Source organism: Lepisma saccharinum, chromosome 1 (genome assembly GCF_977018435.1).
Source record: "Lepisma saccharinum chromosome 1, izLepSacc3.1, whole genome shotgun sequence".
NCBI lineage: Eukaryota > Metazoa > Arthropoda > Insecta > Zygentoma > Lepismatidae > Lepisma > Lepisma saccharinum.
Window position 1 is genome coordinate 162,427,353 of NC_139229.1, and position 24,782 is coordinate 162,452,134.

The 24,782-nt window shown below is 36.8% G+C and overlaps 1 protein-coding gene across 1 annotated transcript; it reads right to left on the reverse strand.

Annotated features, from left to right (window-relative positions):
- Positions 1-1,151: 1,151 nt before the first annotated feature.
- On the reverse strand, positions 1,152-24,305 carry mRpL45 (mitochondrial ribosomal protein L45). The gene is made up of 7 exons (XM_083125317.1): positions 24,037-24,305; positions 15,254-15,370; positions 13,270-13,479; positions 9,175-9,326; positions 6,319-6,367; positions 4,606-4,755; positions 1,152-1,640 (listed from the first exon to the last, which is right to left on the reverse strand). The coding sequence occupies exons 1-7, from the start codon at positions 24,079-24,081 to the stop codon at positions 1,356-1,358; spliced, it is 1,008 nt and encodes a 335-aa protein (XP_082981443.1). The 5' UTR covers positions 24,082-24,305; the 3' UTR covers positions 1,152-1,355.
- Positions 24,306-24,782: the final 477 nt, after the last annotated feature.

Sequence of the window (24,782 nt, forward strand, 5' to 3'; positions counted from 1 at the left end):
CATAATCATATTTTTGATCTGATTGATATTTATTTACCATATAATGAAACAAAATACAATTTCAAGAGCAAGAAAAATATTTATCTTTGAAAGTTTTTGTTTCTATATTCAACGGGTAACAATACAACTTAAGATTAATGGTAATTTTATACTTCGTTGGAGTTTTCTCTTTTGAATGACACCAGTTTTGCAAGTCTGTGTAGCATAGTAACGTTTCTATCATGAGAGACAGCAAGCTAAGTGTATTTCACCTGCTGCCATTTTCAATCCAATATGACGTCCACTGTCCCAGGTTGCGAAGTTGGCAACATCATTTTTTTAACTCACCATGATGACCTCTTTCAGAAAAATAGTGTTGCCGCTTGTAGCGGTGACGTTCCCATGAAGTGACAAGTTTTGGCCAGTTTGTCATCCTACTATTAGTATCCTGCACTCATTGCAGTCATAGTAGTTATGAATTGCAATCATTGTTGATTTTTATTTCTACAATGCTGCGTGACTTATAACTTCCTTATAATTGATAAAACTATTACACTCTACAAGTTCCAGAATCACAAACTGTTGGTTGGTGGAGTGGGTCCAGGTGAACTTGATAGAGCAGAAGTTGTTAGGTTGAGCCAGGAAAGTGAATAGGGATGGTTCTCCATGTGCCCAGAGCATGATATGGCTCGATGAAACGGAGGCAGAGAAGAGGTTTTAGGGGTTGGGTCCCCAGAAACTCTTGTTCGAGTTTGCCAATGAAAAGGTTGGTATAAAATGGAACCATTCTTGTGCCCATGCCTGTGCCTCGTATCTGAAGGTAATGCTCGTCTTCAAAGGTGTGAAGTTCTTGCATGCAAAGACAAGGGGACCTAGGTTGGTCAGGAAATTAGTGCTGAGGTTGTGGGGTTTCTGTCTGCTGTTGAGATAGAATCCCATGGATCAGAGACCATGAGAGTGAGCTTTGTTGGTATAAAGGGAAGTGACGCTGGAAACTTCCTGTTACACTGAGTATGAGAAATTACTTAAATCAAATATACGCTACCAAACTTAATCCTTTCTTTCGCATGACATTGGATTACATATGCTGGTAAAGCACTTCCAATCGCAAAACACACTTATTTAAGGACTTAGCTGTAATGTATGGAAAAACTGTGCCGTATATCATGGAAAACTTTTAAAAGCTAAGTATGAAGTTTTGCCAAAAAAAGAAAACAATTGTTTTGTGTGTACACAGACCAGTATTACTGAATACAAATTACATTACATAACTGAAAAAAAATCCTTCAATTTAAACTTCTCTACATTATTTCAGTTGACACAAATTCATTGAACCCGTGGGGTTTAGTAATGTCTCTACTATTCTTCTCACAGTTTCATGCTGGTACTGGAACAGTCCCTGTTGGCTTTTCTTCCCTTTCTGTTACTTCTACACTTGTGTCAATTGCAGAAGTGTCTGCACTATCAACATTCTCTTTTACATATGTTCTCATTAAGGGTTCCTTTGGTGGCATCCAATCTGGTATGATTTTTTCGTGAACCCTCCACTTGCCATACTGATTGGATAAGTGTTTCTCAAACACAATGTACTCTAAAACATCTTTGGCTAGGATTTCACTTCCATGCATCAACCTGCCAAATCTATCATAAACTGCCAATACCTGTGAAAGTAAAATACTTAATTAATTTTACAACAGAAAACATTTCCAGTAGGTTTTTCCCCCCTTTTCTTTGAAAAATCTCAAATTGTCTTTTCTCAGTCAATTAATTAGGAAGCATCACAGTATTAGGCAGGATAAGAAATATGTGTGTGTGAAGCATCTATTAACACTAAATATAACTACTGTTTGGCAAGTAAGTCAAAATGGGCAAATGACGTAGTTAGGTTTCACAATATATTATTTATCAGAGACTCATAAATTGTTCCAATATTAAGTTGTCATTATCAGAATAATCACAAGATGGTTCATATGTCGTATGTTCTAAATTTTGGTACCAGAAATACCATATTTCTTTGAATTCAAGATACCACTGAATGAAAGATGCCCCTTGAATATTGCTTCAACTTTTGAGGGAAAAAATGTACTTCCAATGTAAGGTACACAGATGTTCATACCGTCAATAATAATAACCTGTAGTCCAAGTATTAGCAAATTCATCATTAGACATTGTATTACATGACACATACTATGTTGTAGCACATTTTCATTAAGGGTTATCTATAGGAGCAGTATTTGCTATGATAGCAGGACTAGTACATTGATTTCCACTGTTCACAGGAGTAATAATAAACCCAGATTGATTAAAAATTCAATTTATTTCCATATTTATTGGAGTCAACTTAACATTCTTTCCGTAGCATTTCCTCGGGCTAAGAGGAATACCACAGCGATATTCAGACTATCCAGATGCCTACACAATAAGAAATATTGTCTCAAGATTAGGGTCAATCTTATCATTTACAGCAGTAGTTATTATAATTCTTATTACTTGGGAAGGTATAACAAGTGCTCGACCAACACTATTCAACTTACAACAAGCATCATCAATTGAATGATATCAAATATCACCTCCATCCGAGCATGTCCAGTGCATACCTACAGACTGGTAGCCTCACTCCCACCTTTGTGGCAGATTATCCAACCAGGGTGGTGTGTGGTCAACATGACGAACCCCCACTCATTGTAGGTTTTCTATGATTAGGTTATGCTACTCATATATAGCTCCCCCATTTTCCTTACGATGGTAGGTGGTCACTGATCCCATACACAGGCCAAAATCTCAGAAGAAAAGTTGTTACACCTCTCCCAGGAGACCGGAACCTGCACGCATCCCGCAGACAAGAGCCCAAAGTGCATGCTCACAGTGTCATACCGGCAATACCTGTACTCTACTAGGACAATCCCGTATAGTATTAGATGTAGATTTTTGTTACGTTATTGTTACATTTACCATCAACAATATTACCATGAGAAAATTTTGTTGAGGGTGATTTTTATCAATACCGGTAAAACATCAAGGAAAAACTTGATTATTGAAATTGCCAAATACTCCATTCCATATTACACTAATGCCACGGTATATTTTATACATATACAGAGGTTGTTCCGTCTACATTTGGCCAATTTTGACTTACCCAAAAATTTAGACGAATCCATGGCGCCAGGTCCGTAAGTGCTCGATGTGTGTCCCTTGGTTCCTAACAATAGCCCGACAGCGTAATTTCCACTGTAATAGGCTTCTCTGAAGAACTGGGAGGGGAATCTTGTCCCATTCACTTTGCACAGCTTTCCAAAATCCTTCCACAGTTGTCACATGCCGTTTTCCCAAAGCCCGCTTCAGCAAGCCAAATCCACAATAGTCCATAGGACTTGTGTCTGGAGATTTAACAGGTATCTCATTGAAAGTATCACCTGTATACCACTTGCCTCCTCCATCTCCCTGTAGAATGCGAGGGACGATCGTGAAGTATGTGATGAGGCCTTGTCCATGTGAATGCGCACCAGATTGGCATCATTTCCGTACATTGTTGGAATCTCATGCTCGTAGATCGGCCGCATGATCTGCTCCTGATAATACTGCGAGTTTATTTTGCAGTTCTTCGCCACCCTACGAATCTTCAGTTTACCTCGGTAACAGTATCCAGTAACGACCATGAACCCTTTTGGGAAGGATTCTTTACATACACGGACCCACCTTCTGAAGTTCTTTGCGCCTTTCTCTCGGTACATGATGGCTCTCGGTTTACCGCAGTCGGAAAGGTAAATCCATGCTTCATCGAGCGTTACGACGTGCTTCCTTCCACCTTTGTTTTGCCAGATGCCGTTCGTACAGCTTCCGGGCGTTACACTTTCGTTCCTTTTGGTGGGCATCCGTGAGAAGATGGCAGCGAGCTTTCATGACGTTTTCCAGCTTGAGTTGATGGTGTAAGGTCCGGCTCACAGTCCCCATAGACACGCCAAGACGATTAGCCATACACCTTTGTGTTGGCAGATTTTCTTGCATTGCCATTTTGCGCAGTTTCCTCTGCATGGTAGGGGTGGCCTTGGCCTTGGCCCGCTTCCTAGGCAACTTCGTTGGTGATCCAAATGGTGGAGCTTCGTTGCTCTTGTACTTTTTAATAACATTTTTTATTCCACTTAAACTGATGTTGCAACCATTCTTCTTGCACTGTTTTCTAATGACAGAAACACTAAACTGGGCGTCATAAAGAGCCACAACATAGCCTTCCCAAAACCGGCTTAGTTTGGGCGGCATGTTGGTCACAGAGCGGAAACCCACACACTTGGAAAAAGATTTCACACAACACTCACAACAATGGTCCTGTTTTGTGCGTTATTTTCGTCCCCGCAGATAAACAACTCCGTTCCCAGACAGTCACTGCACAACACTGCAGGATGCCATGCGCCAGTTCGGGTGAGTCCAATCTGCCCGGGAGGAGGGGAGGAACGAACTCGGCCAAACGTAGACGGAACAACCTCTGTATACTCGAATTCAAAATGCCATCGAGTCCAAGATGCACCTAAATTTTCAACATCCAAAAGCTGAAAAAAAGGTGGACCTTGTATTTGAAGAAATACAGTAATATTAGCACAAATTATTTTATCTAGTAATAACTAGACTTACCTGTTGTGTATGGAATCTGACAGTAATCTGTGCAAATATATTGTCTTTCGTTATCATGTCACCTGTACGCACATGAACTACTCTTGCTGGCTCCAATGACTGCAGAAACTTCCAATGAATTGTTTTGTCTTTCACATTTGTCATCATTCCCTAAAGTTAAAGTTAGATTAGATAGTTATGTGAACATTTTTATAAGAATTCAAAAAAAGGACTGAACTGATTGATATCAATATACAGAAATCAACTCATATTATATACTATCTCAGAGATTAGTTATCATGGGAGATATCCTACTTGCTGGAATATAACTTAATTACATACATTATAAAGGAAATATGCAAAAAAAAGGAGATGGATGTCATCTAAAGCTTTGATTATTTTTGCAAATGAACAGAATATTTTAAAGAAAAACTTCAAGAAACTAGTACAGTAACATTAAGTTCTAATTGGTAAATAAAGGGGCTAGTATAAATGATGTGATCAATTTGAAACTTATATTACTTGGGTTTAATGTAATTCAGGTGCAGAAAATTGGTACAGATGGAAAGATAAACTCAAAAAAATTATATGGGTCTACCTTGCAGTCACACAGTATGCACTGTCTGTCACCAGGAGCGACATTAGAGAAAAAAGGCCGGGCTAGGTGCCTCTACAGGTGGTTCCTATCAACTTTTTCTTACAGATGCAGTCCCTTCACTTATATTCAGAGCACTACTAATGAAATGCATACAAACTGGATGGATATTCAGCAAAACATAACATGGAAATGTCGTTGCACACAAATAACAAATTTGTGAATGTGGGAAAGCTCTCTGGTCTCTGATGGAACTATTTTCTTTAATGTCGATCCTGGTGGCACACTATGTGGCTGAAAGATCAACCAACATAAACTTTTTGAATTTATATTTCCAACTGTACCAATTTTCTGCACCTGAATTCCATTAAACGTTAGTAATATATGTTTCAAATTGATCACGTCATTTACGCTAGCCTTGTATAATCATCATTCACCCTCATTGCTGTGATTACCTAAAAATGACACAATAGAAGATATAAGTATAGGTGAATATGTACACACATTAGTTCTGGTGTGAGAAAAAAGTAAGTATTAGCTCATCCAAAAGAAATAAAAAGAAAGAAAACAGTAAAATGCAATAATCTTCACCATACGGAATTTTGTCATTTTCAGGTTGCATAAAAATATATTTTATAGGTAACCAAAATTATACATATTTCTGGATTTAAGAATTATGACTTGCTTTAAATTTTTGGAGATTCTTTCTTAAGACTAGTAACTTCCATGCAGAATATTATATAATTGAAATTTTCTACACACAGCAATACAAAAAGCACACTCTATTATCAGTGTTCTTGCCAAGGAGTCCTGGGCTCGATACTCTGTGGAGGCACATAGTGCTTCGGATCCCACTTTTAAACTGTAGATCCAGTCCCCTTTAACCTCTCTGTGCATAAAATAACATGAGTAATAATGATTAGTTCTACACACTAAAAACAGAAAACAGCCCATAATCAGCAGCAACTTATGTTCGAAGTCCAAGTTCTTACTTCGGCATGGCTGTTAATGAACACCCTTCAATTTCATTTAATTAACATTTGTCTTTACTACTGTGATAGCCAGTAGCAGAGAAGTCATAAGAACTGTACAAAGAAATTACAATCAGTTTATTGTAATAAATCTGAGAAGTTACTTACAGGGTAAGCGTGTTCAGTTACATATTCTCGCAGCTTATACTTGTCTTTGCTGTAAAGGAAGGAATTAAGTAAAAGATCAATGTTAACATAATAGTAAAAACAGTCATTAATCCAATGTACATGAATGTTCATATAATATATTGCATCAATATTTTCAGTTCAGCTTCTGTTTGTTATTGTACTGGCAGATATGGTAGATTGGATCAGAAAAAAATTTCATGTAGTAGCAAATCTTTTGCATCTTTGAAAAATCATGGTATTTTTTAAAAATATATATTATTATTATTATTTTACCACTGTGCTAGGAGGATATATTGAAGCAGTTAAGCAGTTATAAAGCTCCACAATCGATCATCGCAGGAAGCTACATGCTAAAGTGACAGGAAATGACAGGGATTAAATGCAGCTAGCATCCAATCATCATAACAACATAACTTTTTTCATATTTTTGGAAATGAGCGATGCAGTCGTAAATAATTACAGAGAAACTTAGTACTCATGGTTTCCGCAAAGCTGTTCTTAGTTTGTTTTATTCATTTTGGGGGCCACTACCACCATCCTCATTGGAACTTGTTGCGTTGTTGCTTGGCACGTTTAAACAAGTTCCAATAAGGATGGTGGTAGTGGTCCCCAAAATTAATAGAACAAACTAAAAACAGCTTCGTGGAAACCGAGAGTACTAAGTTTGTCTGTCATTATTAACATAACTTTAATAATTCAGGTACTCACGTTTTCCGCGAAGATGTTTTAAGTAATTTTCTTTCTATTAATTTCGGTAGCCACTGCCACCATCCTCGTTGGAAATCAACAGACTTCATGCTTTGAGTCTTACTAGCTATGCAGCATTGCACCCCAATGCAATTAATAATATAATTAGGGACAGTGTAAAATGTACACAACTTCAAAACATTCAAACTATTAGGCTGTCAATAAATAACGAGGCAGAGGATATTTCACAGTACATATGTAACAAACCTCAGAAGTATTGTCCGCCACTGTTTAAGCATTTATCCCATTGTGACACCAGTCACAAAATGACATGCTCGTAGAACTCCTTTGGCTGCTGTTGGAACCAATTGCGCACGTATTCCTTGACGTCATCGTCCGATTGAAACCGTTGTCTACGCAGTGGTTTTTTGAGCTCACCGAAGATGTGGTCTGGACTTCCACTCGATTTATTTCATACAATCCTTTGTTGCGTTGGCTAAGTGTGGTTTAGCATTGTCGTGCAATAAGACGACACCATGAGAAAGGGGACCGGGACATTTTGATGTGATTGCCTTCCTGAGCAATATAAGTCAAGTATTAAAACCTTACGTTACTATATTTTCTGAGCCTTTATTTAACCCAAATTTAAAAAAGAAAAAGAAAAGACTTTATTATTCTAAGTATGGAATGTAGTTTAACCTTACTTTGCAACGTCAGAAATAGGTGACATAAGTTACCTCATACTGACCAAAATGAGTTGAATCTAAAAGTTGAGATTTTTACTGTGAGTTAGGTTCATGAAGGGCTTCCTATGTGCCAAATTTCAGAATTTTTAAAGGGGACCCATCCGAGATATTTAACCCTGAAAACTGTCAAAATTCAATGAACGGCCATGTTTGAGCCCATGCTGTAAAAAAGGGGTGTATTTCTAAGCACTGATATTTTATATGCAGACACCCTGCAGCTAGGTCTACACATGAAAAAAAAATCAAGCCTTAGACTACACCCCTTCATTAAAAAAAATCGGGTTTAAAAATGCAATTTTTTAACTATTGTTACCTCATTTTCCACCATAATTTTCGTACTTACGATGCAATTTCAAGCAAAACATACCTGAATATCATAGGAAGTATACTTCATTAGCTACAAAATGAATTTCGTTTCAGGTCTCTAACTTTAATGGTTTTTGAGATATTAAGGTTTCTATATACTGCTACATGAGCACAAAAATCTATGCGCCATGTTGGAAAAATGGCTGCCCCAGGAGAACTAAAGACAATATTTTTTCACCATTGGTTTTGATATCTAGAAACATGTACAAACCTAAGTACTAAAAATGAAATTTTTCTAAAATGGTCATGCAACCATTTTTTAAAAAATTAGTTGATTTGACATGGAATGACCCGTAAGTCAATTAGACTATTGACAATATCTAGACAACGGTGAAAGAAAACTACATGAAAATTCACGTCAATGCTCTAGAAGGAATTCTAAGTGTATGTAATTTTTCATATTTTGAAATATCCAAGAGGTTTTTCGAATGGAGAGGAAAATTTGAAAACATTCTCCCATTCGCATGCCAAAGGTCCAGCCGAGCCTTAAAGATGTCTCATCCGATTGGCTATCGGTAGAAATGAACATTTCTTTTTTCACTGCCATAGATGCTGAGCTAATCCGCCTAACCAAACTGAATATTACCGACGGCATGTCCATACATGTGTTTTACGTGCCATTTTTCATGCTTTGTAAAAAATTTCATTTACACTTCCTGTTACATCTGGCAACACTGCGTGGACACTAATGAAATCCAATCGTTGTTCCCCAGTTTAAAAATATATACATGAACAAGGCTTCAATTTGGTATAAGCATTATATGTGTAACACTTCCGGTTCAAAAGTTGTACTATCCCCAACTCCCCGTTACGTTGTAAATGGAACACACTGTAGTATAATTCCAAGCATTTATGTCGTAAGTACAGGTTTTATGTTAACCTAAAAGCTATACCACCTTGTGGAAATATAATCACATTAATTATATATTAAATGCATGCGCATTATCTATGTAACTAGTACTGTCTCTCCTGTTTTTTTAAAATTATGTTATGGAATTTAAAATGAAAAATCAACAGTAATTGTAAATTTACTTACTGTACAAAGAAACTGTGAGCATTAACGTAAATTTCTTGTGCTTCATTCACAAAGTCAACTGGTTCAAAATCTTCATCAAAATTTCTTATTTTCCTCACTGCTGACATAGATTTCCCCTTCTTTTGGAGCCAGTCAAATTTCTGCTTTGCTCCCTTAAAAGACAAATACAACATTTTTATTCAACTTGTCACTTTCATAAACTGTTCTCCAATTATAATTGCATTAGGAATGATAAGGTAAAGACAATTCAAAGTAATTCTCCAGCATTACGAAACCCAGAAGTTTATTGTCATAGCAATAGAAACATGCAATCTGACCCTATCCTGGGCAAAATCAACCCAATGTAGACAATCCTTCAATCTCCTCCATCTTCCAAGCAGGAAAAAGTAAGTAATGAAATGTCTCTCACCCCTTTATTCACTCTATTTGTCACTCCTTTTATAATGGTACTTATTGTTCATGATTAGAGCCCAGAAGTTCAGGCATTTATTTTCGTTAAAATAGGCAGGCAAAAAGGCATTTATAATGTGGAAAATAGGCACTAAAAATGATAAAAAAAGGCAAAATAAACAGAAAAAGGCACATTTGGAAGTCGCTTACTTTTATCTATAATTTCTGGCAAAATGTTAAAATCTACATTGGGAAGAGCATTTCAATTTTCACCAAATTCACGCACGTAACCATGTAACTTAGCACTTAATGGCACACTAAATTTCGGCATGATGACAAATACACGATCGTTTCCCTCCAAAGTGCAGAACTAAACTAAAGATAGAGAACTTGATTTTGGAATCCATGCAAAGGCCCTTGGGCATTAGTGCTGTTTCTTGTCAATAACGTCCTGACACGGACGTGATGACGTAATTGTGAAGATGTTCTGCAACAGGTTTTCAGCAGTCAATCATGCACAAGGAAATGTTAACCGAAAGCCAATATCCTAACTCAGCATGAAATACTTCTCTCTCACACTTTTTTACTTCAGCAATGTTGAAACATGCGTGAGTTCAATATTACTTAAATAAAGCGAAAATTATTCACATAATAAAAGGAAGAAAAATAAATGCCAACAACGTTTTTTGGGAGGAAAATAATTTATATACACAGTTTTTTTTTTTTAAAAAAAAATGGTCCAATTTCATTGAAAAAGGCAAAAAAAAGGCATTATAATTAAAAATAGGCAGTGGGGTCCCAAATAGGCAAAATAGGCAAAATGAAAAGGCTTCTAAAACATTCGAAACAACATAAAAAACGTATATCCGGAAAAAAATTATAAATATATCCAGTAGATAAGAAGAGGCATTTTGCCAAACTTCCGGGCTCTATTCATGATTAAATAAAAAAACAGGAACAAGAAACACCTTAAACTTTCAACAAATCATGTGCACAGATATTTTGGAAAATATATATCAAAAAGTACTGATATGATACGAACATGTATTTAGAAATACTAATATAAAATGTAATAATACATACTGTGTATAAATAGATGATTTTTTTGGTAATATTACTTATTTTACACCTCTCTTGCACATCCATGTTAAAAGTGAAGGCTTTGAATATTTGAATTGTTAAGTCCACTTTCTGCACAGACATGCTAATCGGGACTGGACCCACAGTTTAAAGTGGAATCTTAACCACTGTGCAATGTGCCTTCACTGGGTATCAAACCCGGGACCCCTTCATTACAAGGTGATGACGTAGGGGAGGCCTTAGGAAGTGAAGGTCTGAACCATGATTTTGTAAGGTGGATTTCCACATGATTTTTTTTTTTAATATTGTAGAATAATATTTAGAGGCATGATGAATTTTTGGAGTCTGGATTTTTATATAGTATTTCTTGAAAATACACACAGAACTATGCAGCAAATTATAATGAAATATGTAGTATGGTTTTCAAGAAGTATATTTATTGTATATTTCCAAAATCATTCTGAAATTTTGATAAAAGTGATTGGTTGATTTGGTGTTTTAAGTCCACTTTATGCACAGTAAGGTTAATCAGGACTGGACCTACAGTTTAAAGTGAAATCTGAACCAACATGAGCCTCCACCAGGTATCGAACCCGGGACACCTTGATTACGAGGCCACGACGCTACCACTGTTGATAAAAGTGAATGTGTTAAGGGAAACAGTGATTCAAATCTTGTATATTTTACAAACACAAATTAATCATTAAAATAACACCTAGGTTCGAACTGTGAGAAGGCATGTGTGCTTCATTGTGTCTGTTCCCTCATCCATGCATTTAAATATTATTTATTGCAAAAATAATCTTAAAAAATATCTGCACCAAATTATCATACCCAAAAAGTCACTCAATTTACAGTAGATTCTATCTTCATTCGTTATTGCAAAGTTGAACTAACATGCATACAAATAAAAATCTATTAATCTTCCTGTTCATAAGTTGGCATACTTCAACTTTGCTCATTCTAAATATATACTTAGTGAATGACCTATAGTTAGGGATGCGAAGGTTTCATTTTAACGATAACACCGAAAAGTTGAGGAAAGCAAAATAAAGTGTTTAAATAAAATGTATTAGGGTATGTTAAGGAGGCAAGTTTTCGGAGTTTCGGAATCGCGAAATAATGCGAATTACGCCATTTTTCAGAATAACACTGAATTTACACTTTAATGCGAAAAACACCGCAAAATATGCAATATAAACTGGGCATAACAAAAACAACTACCTGAAGCTCTGTCATTTCTAGTCTCGCTGGTGAAACATCAATTCAAAAGAGATTGTCATGCTTCATTTATTGCAGTTTGGCGCATTAACGATTGACAATGCTTTGATCTCATCCTGAAATAAAATTCGCTGTCGGGATCTTCTCAGAAGGGAAGTTCCGTAGGAAGGGGAAATTTTCCAGGGAGAACCTGTTGTGTTGTAGTGTGGGGTGTGCGTGTATGTGTGTGTACATAAAACTGTATTTTGAGGTCAGAGTGGGATTTTTTGGCAATGTTAGGGAAATTTCATTCAGTCATTCATGGTTTGTGCACAGACTTGCATTTCCTTTTCCTTCTGTGGTGTACTCGATCGATAAACTACGGTGTACTTCGCAGCATGCCAAAGCCATCAGTAAATGCATTAGTTTTCATCTGAAAGATGTTATAGTTCAGATGGACCTACATTATTTTGTAATCACTGAATTGCAAAATATCAAGGGAGCGGAAGGATTTCTTGATTAAGCACAATGGAAGTGAGAGGAATAAAGAGATGAAAAGTTTGTGTGTTTGAATTGTTGTTTTACGTCCACTTTATGCACATAAAGGCTAATCAAGACTGGACCTACAGTTTAAAGTAGGATCCGAACCACTGTGGTGCCTCCACCGGGTATCGAACCTGGGACCGCTACATTACAAGGTGGCGACCTTACCACTATGCCATCGGGGAGGCCCGAGAAGAAAAGCAAAGCGAGTGAAATGAACTAGCAACTTTCTGTTGTTGAAGGCTTCGAGAAGCTCAAAAGAAGGAAAGAAGACAAGGAGTACATCACACTTCGTTAAAGCAATCATTTCATTTCAATGAATTGAAAGAAATTGCTTTCTCTTTATACAGTATAAGTGTGTTTTGTACTAGAAGTGTTGTGTTGTGAGTGAATATTGGGAACACTTACTATGCACTGTATGTGGAAAACCATCAATGTTATTGTAAATTGAAAAGTGAATTTAAGAAAACGATTTTTGAAAGTTTTATTCTGTGAGAGTGAAAAGTTGGAAATATGATTGTGTTCAAAGATTTGGTTGATATCCTTCAATATACATTTCATATTTAGTGGCCGATGACATGAAATGAAATAATTTTCTAATACTAAAGCAATGTGAAAATCTTATGCATAGAAGAAACAGTAAAAATGTATGTACAAATAACCGATTTTCAATTAATAACACCGAATTTTGTCTTAAATCGCGAAAAATAACACCGAAATTTAGGGAAAATAAAACGAAAACTTCAAGTCCCTACCTATAGAATTTTTTTTTGTTGTTGTTGTTTCCACATATTTATCGGTTGGAAAGGCAACACTAAACAAAACCGTATCTATTACACTGTCATAATAAATCTTGTCTTTTGTTACTTGGAAGACACTTACTGGTAAGGTAACAGCTGATATTTTGCCATCTCCTTCTGGCGGTACATATGGGTCCATAACACCCCGCGTACAGCTGATGTAGAAAGAGCGCTCCATCCAGGGTCTTGGAGGCAATATACCCTTCTCTTTAAGTTTCGCTCGCATTTCATCTTCTGTTAAATTTTTGGAACTTTCATCTGGGTTGAAGTTCGGCAATTCCACTTTAATATACTAAAAAAAACAACAACAGAAAATCGATTTGGACATGAGAAACAGAACAAAATTATCTGTGCTATGAAGGTATGCAAGAACCACTATTCAAGCCAAGCTCTATAGTAATCAAGGTACACATGAAAGTCTAATGCCCTGCTCATTTATAACTTTTGTCAGATGCCCTCTATTGACAAGGGAGACAAACTATTGGAACTGGTCAATAGTACGAACATAGAACATCAAAAGTTTTCAACAAAGTTTGCATTAAAAGGTTCAATCAAATAAATCTTAGAGGTTGATACTGAAGAAAGAACACTTTGTGTGTCAAAAAAGTAAATCCCCAGGCAGGAGCAATAGCAGGTTCAAGTTGGAAGTTTCCTACCCAAAATTGAAAAACAATATTTGTATACTATACAAGTTATGACAAAAACAAAGTAAAAATGTTACTTCTAATATTATTATTGTTTTAGTGGATGAAATGACTTTGTATGTTAAAGAACAAATAATGTTGTTTCATTGTCACATTTGATATTCTCATTAAAAAAAAGGTAAAGTGCTCCCCTGTGCTTAGCACCATGCCATGAAGGCATATAGGGGGCGTGGGGGTAACGCCCCACACTTTCTTGATCCGGTCGTGGTTGGATGTGATGTGATTAGCATCACGCCCCTGACTGCCTTTACCCTCCAGGGTTTCCTCCAGGTAGCCAGCCATGGCATTCGACGCTGGGTGAGCACCAGGGCCACTTCCAACGTTAGAAAAGTTCCCGGATTTGAACCGATTTGATATTCTCATGTGTGAAAAAAAATAGGTATTCAAATATAACATAATAAACAAACCAGGGTCATGTTACAAAATAATATTTATTATAAATTTATGGACTTTCGTCATTAATATTCTAGTCTGGTGTTGTTTTGGATTGTCGTATCAGGTGCTATATTCACTAATGTGAAGCCTTCAGACTGGGCTGACGTACATTATTAACACATCTCTTGTGAGCTAAAAATTACAGCAAACATTTATAAACAACATAATCTTCATAAACCAGGATTTTTTTTTTCACTCTCCAGAGATCGTAGAGACGGACAAGGGTATCAATATGGGTATGCTACAATCGCTTTACAAAGAACATGCAATGACTTTAGCCTTATTTTGCTAATGCAAAACTTTTTATTGTAAAGGTTAGAAAAAAATGAAACATGAACTTCTGGCACAGATGAATTACAATAAAAGTTAATGGAAAACTGAAGTTACAAACATTTGAAGATGGAAACCTGACATAGAATACCTTGTAGTTCAGGATCAATGTTTATAAATTATCACTGAGCAACAATTTCTTCAATCACTAACTTAAATTTCACTATGTGCTAAATGTTAATTTTCAGTTATGTGATTTCAATGCAAGAAAGCATGGAAGAAAGAAAACATGCACTAGGCAAGTTTAAAAAAGTTACACACTTGGAAATTGATGAATGATTCCACCTTATGGGTAAGATGAAAACTCTACTGTACCCTATCAGTATCGGTTGAAATCAGTTCAGCCCTACTTACTATTCTTTGTCATAAAACAAAGTTCACATATGGCATCTACACATATGAGCAGAACATCTTTACCATACCAATAGTGCAGAGGATTAAGTTATATGTACCACTGGCCTTCTGTTACGCAATTATTATTTATGTAAAAAATGTAGAGCTGGATTTAAGGTTTAAAACACCCTTGGTCAAACTTAACAGGATAACATGACATGAACATGACTAGAAAGTTACATTTAATAATAAAATTGATGTTACCTTCAATGCTCTTAACTTCTTAAATTTAGGATTCCAGTGCTTGCTTTTCCGATGCCTCACAATCTGAAGATTTACTTGTGCAGTGCATGCACAAGGATACAGAAGCCCTGGAAGATTCTGAAACAAGAGCAATACATTTGAGTTGGAACTTGAGAGAGTATTGATAAATTATCACAACTACTTACTTTCTTCCTACCTTAACATTCAATCGGACTGTTACACTGTGGAATTGCTCATGACTGTCTGTTTGCATGTTGCACGTCAAATTTAATGTATCAAAACTTGAGGGAACCAAGCCAGACTTTTCGTCTCCAGATGTAGGAGTTTCGAACTGCAAAAAGCAGTGTTGTCACATTCCTGCTTTTTCAAATTTAAAAAAAACATCTTCTGCTGTCAACATACACCCTGTATCATTTTGTAAAAATAAAATTCCCCAACTTTTCCAGGTTTTCCAGGCCAAGAACCAAAATTTTCGAGACCAACTTATTAGGACAATTCATGTATTTAAACATGTGTGTAAGAAGGTCAAATCAATATCAGACCTAGAATTCCGGTTAACCAAGTTCTTATTATATTCACTTTACATGTTATAAATAATAAAGACAAGAGAAACTGAACAAAAGTTGACTGCTGGATAGGAACATCAGGGGTGAGTTTCTACATAATACCGATTTCCTTTATGTTCATCTCATTTTCCTAGAGTATTTAATATACAGGGTATACCACAAGTGATAGCACAAACTGAAACGGCGAAAAGTACAAGGTTTATTTTTTAATTAGGGGCGGTTTTGAAATAAAACTAAAACATGCAAGGGAAGAAATGTAATCACCTCTGTGGCTGTTCATATGTACATTCAGCTACTTCTCAACGTAGTTCCCATAGTTGTTGAGACACTTATCGTAGTAGCAGATGAGCTTTTGTAGACCCTCATCAAAGAAATCTGCCGCCAAGTCAGACAGCCAATCTGTCATGGTCTGTTTGGCTTCATTGGTGCTGTTGAATCGCTTGGCTTCATCGGCGCTGTTGAATCGCTTCCCAGCGAGGAAAGTCTTCAAGTGGGGGAATAGGTGATAATCGCTAGGGGTGAGATCCGGACTGTACGGAGAGTGGTCCATCCGCTCCCAGTCAAATGAGTCAATGAGCGACTGTGTGGCAACTGCAGTGTGCGGCCATGCATTGTCATGCAGCAACATGATACTGGAAGACAGCATTCCTCGTAGTTTATTCTGTATTGCTCGGTGAAGTTTCTTGAGTGTGTTACAATACAAGGTTGGGTCAACTTTAGTCCATTTGGCAGAAACTCAATCAGAAGCACCCCGAACCTGTCCCAGAAGATGGTGAGCATGAGTTTCTTGGTGAAGGTCACTTGTTTGTGGGGGTGATGTGTGGCACAATTCCTTGGATTGTTGTTTCGTTTTGGGGGTGTAGTGGGACTGGCAATAAATTTCGCTGTCAAAAACCTGATCACTGATCGTATCTCACATTTGGTGGGATTTTCAATCACCTGAACCACTTCCATTGTCCACCACAACCACACCAAGCGTTTCACAACATGCAAATGGCATCTGTTTACGTGCAAGGCATGTTGGTAACTAACGCACATGCGCAAAACGCCAAGCATGCAGTGTTGCCAACGTGAGTGCAAAATGGCCCCTAATTAAAAAATAAACCTCATACGTGGAAGTAGAAGCAAAAATGTCTCAGTAAACATGGGGTCGCAAACGAACCGTTTGTGAGGTAATTGCAAATGTATGATTATGATCCGCAACTGACTTGATTGTTAGTACACATGCTTGTCACCTGACAAGTGAAGTGCCTGTTATGCTCTCCATCCTGTACAGGACGTACGTTTTGTTTATAACACCCCCTTTCAGCAGTGTTTAGTTTTAAACAAAGAAACCTCTAACTGCACAAGAAAACAAACGTACGATATGTACAAACAATCAAGTCAGTGGCAGACTGTAATCATACATTCGCAATTATCTTGAAAATGGTTCATTTGTAATTCCTTGTTTACTGAAACATTTTTGCTTCTACTATCGTGTGCTTCTTACCCAGGGTACGAAACCATTGAAGATTGATGGAGGAGGGGGGGAAGAATAACTTAGCCTACACACAAAAAAAAATATACATATGTATGCGTTATATATGAAATTTATGATATATATTTATAATGTTATTAAATATGAAAGTAAATTAGTAAATATTTAAAACTACATTAGTATTAAATGCATATAAAGGAAATAATTTCACACTTTTTTATGTATTAGATCTTTACTAACTGGTTAAAGATGTCAACAAATTACAATAATAGTTAAAATACTGTAGCTTTATTATGTATAAGTTTTTGTTTAGTCTTGCTTTCTATTAATATAAATCAATTTAATATCGTAGTTATATTAGTATTGCATTCTTGTTTCACTTTTACTGTGCATTTTGTTGTTGGTGTAATTTTTTAATGATCTCTTGAAAGAGAGAGAGAGGGGGGGGAGAGAGAGAGGGAGAAAGAGAGGAATAATTCAACACTCACACCAGCATTATTTTGTGTGTGTTTTCAAAATTATCCTTAGTAAAATATACTTGAAGTCAAAACTAATTGTGTATGTTTTGTTGCTGTAACAAAAGCTCCCCCCTGAAAATTTTTGGTGGGGGGAAATCCCCCTGGATTTTGAACCCTGTTCTTACCGTTTCTGTTTGCACTATCACTTCTGGTATACCCTACATAATTTGTACTGTAACTACCCGTAATACTCAGTATATCATACAAGAGTATAGTTTGTCCACAACAAATTTTTTAAAAAAAATGCTTGTCCTTTTTTGTTACTTAAAAAAACTATTTTTAGTGCAATACTACAAAAATGTTGATTTTTACAGAAAAACAGTAAATTTCTCTGACATTTCCATAAAATGTAAATTTCCTGACATTTACATAAAATGTAAATTCCTTGACTTTTCCAGGACTTCCTGATTTCTCAGACTGGTAGAAACCCTGTCTTTCCCCGCAGTTTAGGGAGGGGCAGAGAATAGAAGACCATTTGCCAGACCTTGGACCTCAAAATGTTGCTGTAAGGCATAAGTTTGGCAATGCAGTGTGCCATCTTGGCAATTAGACCAAGCTGAGTGATTCAAGGGTCATGCGTCCCTGCTTACTCTCCTGTGCAAGAGCCGAAAATAGAATTCCAACTATTTTCTCTCACTGTGCTGGTAATAAAAGATCAATTTAACTATCCCAGATCTTTCTGTATATGTGCTGACAATATAGGACCATGAATTTTGTTGCAATAAACTGCCTTGGTGTGCAGTCACACAGGAACACACAAAGCTTATTGGAATCACCACATAATTTAGGAGAGAAAGTATGTGTACTCAATTCATACACACTGGTGGTGGTTCCTCCATGGAACAGCATGTTTTCTCTTGTTTTGTAACCCTTCTAGCATTTATATTCATTTTTTTAAAAAAATACCACTGAAAAACTGCTTACATTGTCATAGGGATTAAATTTTACGGCGTGTCTCACATTTGAAACAGCCCATACAGGGTGTCTCAAAAGTAATAGCGCAAACTGACACAGGTGAAAGTACATGATAATAGAAGCAAAAAAGTCTCAGAAAATGAGCCATTTTTCGAGATAATCGCAAATGTGTGATTGCAAGCCGCCACTGACTGTATATGTAAATAAAGCAATATGCAGCAAGTAACAACTAATAATAACAATGAATCCTTTTATTTAGAGGGTAAGCTTCAGACATATGTTGCTCTAACTATTGTCATAAGCTACATAGCTTCCCGAAATCAGTTGGACCCATGGGCATGCTGTGGATGGTAAAGGTACGGCTGCTGCTGCTCCCTTTGAACTTTCCACGCAGTACTATGGGCCACACCAATTTCACATGCCACAGCCCATGTACTAATGGATGGTTTTCCTTCCACCCGATCCAGCATGGCTTCTTCAAGGTCGGGTGTCCTTGCAGTTCTTTGTCCTCCTTGTTCGTGGAATTGAGGTCGCACTTGCCCAGTCTCCTGTAATTGTTGGAAAAGTCTGGGAAACATAGTGTGCGCTGGATGTCTGCGCTGTGGATACGTGGTCCGATACAATCCTTCTGTTTCTCTAGTTCTCACTTGCTCATCCATACACAAACACCATATAAGCCAGTGGAGCGAATTTACAATACCGGACACCTCCCCGATTTTTGCAATATTTCACATACTCACTAATTGAGGCCTCGTAATTACAAATTTGAAGTTAAAATTTGGGGTCACGTGTATAAATTTGGAACGACTTAAGATGACCGGACCCCTCTCCGATTTTCTTCTTATTTGGCATATTTGGCATACTCACCAATTGAGGCTTCCTAATAACGAATCTGAAGTTAAAAGTTGTCAGAAACGTCTAGAAATTGCAAAATAAGCTAAAATAAGGTGTTAGTTTTCGGAATGGAAAACGTCGATTTACACGATTTTTTTTTTTTTTTTTGCAAGGAAATATATATATATTCCCGATACAACGACGACACCAAATTTTAACTATGTTTGCCTAACCTAACTGAAACTAACCTAACTACACGTCAATGGTTCATGGGGCTAGCGTTAATGGTTCAAAATTATTTTGCAATTTCTAGATCCTGATACTACCACAACACAAAATTTTAACTATGGTTGCCTAACCTAACCGAAACTAACCTAACGACACGTCAATGGTTGGTGGGGCTAGCGCCAATGGTTCGTGGGGCTAGCGTCAATGGTTTGCAATTATTTTGCAATTTTTAGACGTTTCCGTCAAATTTTAACTTCAGATTCCTCATTACCAGGCCTCAATTAGTAAGTATGTCAAATATGAAGAAAATTGGAGAGGGGTCCGGTCATCTTAAGTCATACCATAAATTGCAAACTAAACAAAATTGAGTGGTCCGCGATCGGAACAGAAACCCTGAATTTCTCTACGAAAACAAGGGTTATTTCAATATTTTGCATTTTAGAACGAAATTTTGACTATGTTTGCTTAATCTAACCTTACCGTAAATGGTTTGAGGGGCTATGCGTGAATGGTTTGTGGGGCACCGTAAAAAATGTCAGTTTCGTAGCACTTGAGCGACAAATTTTAACTACACAATCGTGATCAAGTCTCCTAAATTATTGACTATGCGAAATATGAACAAATACCCTGTCTTATTAATATGTACCCAACTAAAAGTTACTAAAAAAAAACTTAAGAACTTACTTATTTCCTACCTTCAAAGTCTCCATCTTCCTCACACCACACAGATTACTGAACAAGTGAATGCTCCATTGAACAAACATGGTTTCCATGCTTATATACGGAGAACGATCGCGGTAATAGGAAAGCTTATTTTACAACTTCTACAAATCAATAAACAATTTCAACACATCACCCCTACATGTTAACCTTAGATACTTCTTTGGGACTACGTATTTCGTGAGTATAAGAAGTAGGATAGAAATTACGGATGGGTCCGGTATTGTAAAATCTTACCAAGCCGGTTCCTCTAGTGTATACTCCACTGCACTGATTCCAGCCGCGACACTTGTGCTTCTAGACTACACACACCGATTGTGACGTTACATCTTCTCCAGGGCATCATGGTGGGTTCTTTTCCCTTTCCTTGATGGTTCCCCTCTGTGTTGTGCGTGGTTGCTTGCCCTCCAAAGGTTTTGGCTTGTAACTTTTGACTGGGGCATTTCCGGATCTGATTTCCCTATCTCATTTTGTTGCATTTGTTCCCTTCAATCATCCCTGCAGTGTGTAACACGGTCACAGAAACACCCTGTATATAGGTATTAACTGTTCATAGATCAGTATAATTGAGACAATTTCCATGTTGTACCTAGACTAAGTTTTTCTTGTATGTACGCATTGCTTGCATTCTAGACTTATTTTATTGTAGAAAACAGAAATACAGACAAAGATGAAAAATCTGTTGAAAATAAATTTGTGTGCATTCCATTCCACAAGGGATTCTCACATAAAATTGCAAAAATTTTTAGAAGTTTTAATTTCAAAATTATTTTTAGATTTTTAAACCAAGAAATTTGGAATGTACATTTAATGAATTCAAAATGAGTCCATAGTCCAAGGTGCCATTATGCCTTTTACACGAAAACAAACACTTCTTCAACTAAAATACCGCATTTTTCTAAGTGCTACCGAACGCACTTAACGGTGCGATATCGCTTACTTTGCGAATGATATTGCTTCTTTTGTTTTCAAATATCAATGTTTCCAACATTCTTCACCGAAAAATACCATCACGTGTGCAAATTGTGCACGGGTAGCTGACGGATAACCCCACGAACCATTCCAATAAGGTTTGGTTAGGTTAGGCAAGCATAGTTTAAAAAAAGGGGTTGGAAACACTGACATGATTTCCTGGTCAAATAGATACCACAATGAAAGAAAATACCTTGACTAACATTAGAAACCTTAGAGAAACTAATTTCCGTAAATAGTTTCGGTTAATGTCTGTTATCTCGGAGTCACATTTCTTCATTTTTACAGAAGAAACTACTTACGGAAATGAGTTTCTGTAGCATTTTGAAAGTTCGTGGAGGTATTTTCCTCACCGTAGAATGCTGCACAACAAGAAATAAGCACTTTTGATATAATAAAGTTGCATTTTGTGCAAAGCGACAACATTATACCGTTGTTTCCATTATGTACCTGCAGATGGCGCGAGCGTCAAAAGTCACGTGGTCTCGCCACTGTTTCCAAACGTGCCTTTCTTTTAACTATGCTTACTTAACCTAACCTTGCTGGTCTGTGGGGCTATCGTGAATGGTTTTTGGAGCTATCGGTAACACTTTACTATACCGGAGACGGATTTCTTCAAATTTACAGGAGAAAGTACTTACGCAAATCATTTTCTGTAGCGTTGTTGATGTTCGGGAATGTAGTTTTGATCCATTTTAATGCGAATGCATGTGTTTTTCTACGAAAATCTATTTCCGACGCGCTATTGCTGCTGCCGCCATTTGCTTTCTGCACAAGAGCACAATACGCGCTATTGCTGCTGCTACAACATGATGTGTCGAGGATGCGTCGTGAAGTTGTTGCCGGGAGTGGAAGATGCCGTGGAATTTGTAAATCCGATGTTGTCCGTATATGCTAAATTGAACGAAAGGAGTGCTAATGGAACCTAACCTAACAGGCCTACCCTAACCTATTAGGCATACCTCATCCCCGTGATGGTTCGTGGGCCATCGTATGTAAGAAATATACATTATTTTCGTTAGAAATCTATTATTTCACCTAAAGAAATGTTCTGCAACGCAGAATAGTACGTTATCAATGTAAAAAATTGCAAAATAAATCATTGATAGGTGTCTCCGGTATAGTAAAGTAGTACCAGGCTATCTGTCAATGGTTCGTGGGGCTATCGTGAATGGTTTTTGGGGCTATCAGTCAATGGTTTGTGATGACATATTGAACACGAAATTAGGTATTTTTCGGTTAAGAAGGTTGAAACACTGCATACCCACTCCAAATCGACAAAACACAAGCACGACGTGCGTCGATCCACAGCTGTGCACGCCATATTGTATGTTCCGCAACAGAAGAAGGACCCAAAAGAATTACTCGTAATGTGAAAAATCGAAGTTATTTTCCTGTAAAAAGCATATTGGCACCTTCAACTATGTTCCGCAATACATAATTGGTAAGTACGAACCATTTGAAACTGAAAATATCCGATAGAAATGTCTCTCCGATATAACAGACATTTTCCGTAGTTTCTTCTGTAAAAATGAAGAAATGTATCTCCGATGTATGAAACTGTTACATTTTTTTTTTATCTGAAATAAAAACAAAACAGACTGCTTCTTTTCACAGTTAAGTTGCTATATTACAACAATGTAACATTGATAACATCCATTATATAATGGATTCTTTTTGTTTAAAAGATTGCTAACCATTTTTATAACTGTATCTTTAGTCAAAATAAAAGTCTGACGAAGGGAGCGTGTGTTCTCCTGAAACGTCACAAGGAAAAACTGCTTTCTTATGCTTGTAATAACAGTAAACTACAGGAAAATAACTAGACTAAGGCTGACCATTAAGGGTAACAGTTTACTATACCAGAGACGGATTTCTTCAAATTTACAGGAGAAAGTACTTACGCAAATCATTTTCTGTAGCGTTGTTGATGTTCGGGAATGTAGTTTTGATTTATTTTAATGCGAATGCATGTGGTTTTCTAGGAAAATCTATTTCCGACCCGGATTTGCAGCTGCCGCCATTTGCTTTCTGCACGAGAGCACAATATGCTCTCGTATTGTCCGTATATGGTAAATTGAACGAAAGGAGTGCTAATAGAACCTAACCTAACAGGCCTAACCTAACCTAGTAGGCATACCTCGTCCTCGTGATGGTTTGTGGGGCTATCGTGAATTTTTGGGCTAACGTCAATGGTTTTGGGGCTACCCGTGGATGGTTTGTGGGAAATAAGGAACAACACTAAGTACCTACTCGTTAATGTAAGAAATACATTATTTTAGTTAGAAATTCATTATTTCACCTAAAGAAATATTCCGCAATGCAGAATAGTACGTTAGCAATGTAAAAAATTGCGAAATAAATCATTGATAGGTGTCTCCGGTATAGTAAAGTAGTACCAAAACGGATGCCATATTCGAAACCACAATGTCAGTTACCCCTAAAATGGCTAATTTCTAAAAAGTATAATGTAAAAAAGATATGCCACAATTTACAGCGTTATTATTAGTCAGACAGTGAAAAATTACAAGAGAGTAATAATATATATCTTACATAAATATATCCGAATCCGTTGCGCCATAACATATTTATTGCCATCTTGTATTTTCTATGCCAAAAATTACTATTTTCTAGTTTAGCCTATTCTAAAGTTTAATCAAGACAAGCCATTATTATGGCCTGATCCTATTTATCACTTATCAGACTTCCAACACTACAAATAATTTTCCAATTGACTTAAGTTATGAGACAGATCATAAAAACTAGATCATTGAATAACATTTCAGACAAAAATCTCTGTACAGGCAAGTGGCGATACAAACATGTATATATATTTCTATTATTATTATTACTATAAAAGTATGTAAACAGTGTTTATTTGCAGAATCAAATCAAAACATTTGCTCTTGGCACATCCGAATTATCCCGTGGTGACTTTACTACAGTCTAGGGGTGTGCGGGACTTTTTGGGTAGTGTCTGCTGCCACGTTCTTTTTCTGCTGGTCTGGAACCTCAAAAGAGATGCACGTGGCAGTTAACTCGGTCTTTGTTTTATCGTGATTTCATCATGCTATGTATTCAATTATAACACATACTGTGAAGTTGTAGCGATTACTTTCACAAAAATGTTTTAAGATTAGGTCCCTTAGCATTCTTCTAATAATAAACCTAAATGCTCTCCTAGTTAGGTTAGGATCCGTTAGCGTTAAAATAATATCGCTAAATGCTTTCTAAAGAAAAAGGTTCTAAATTACCTCTACATTCATTCCCACTAATCATAAACTTGCATTTTTCTCGTC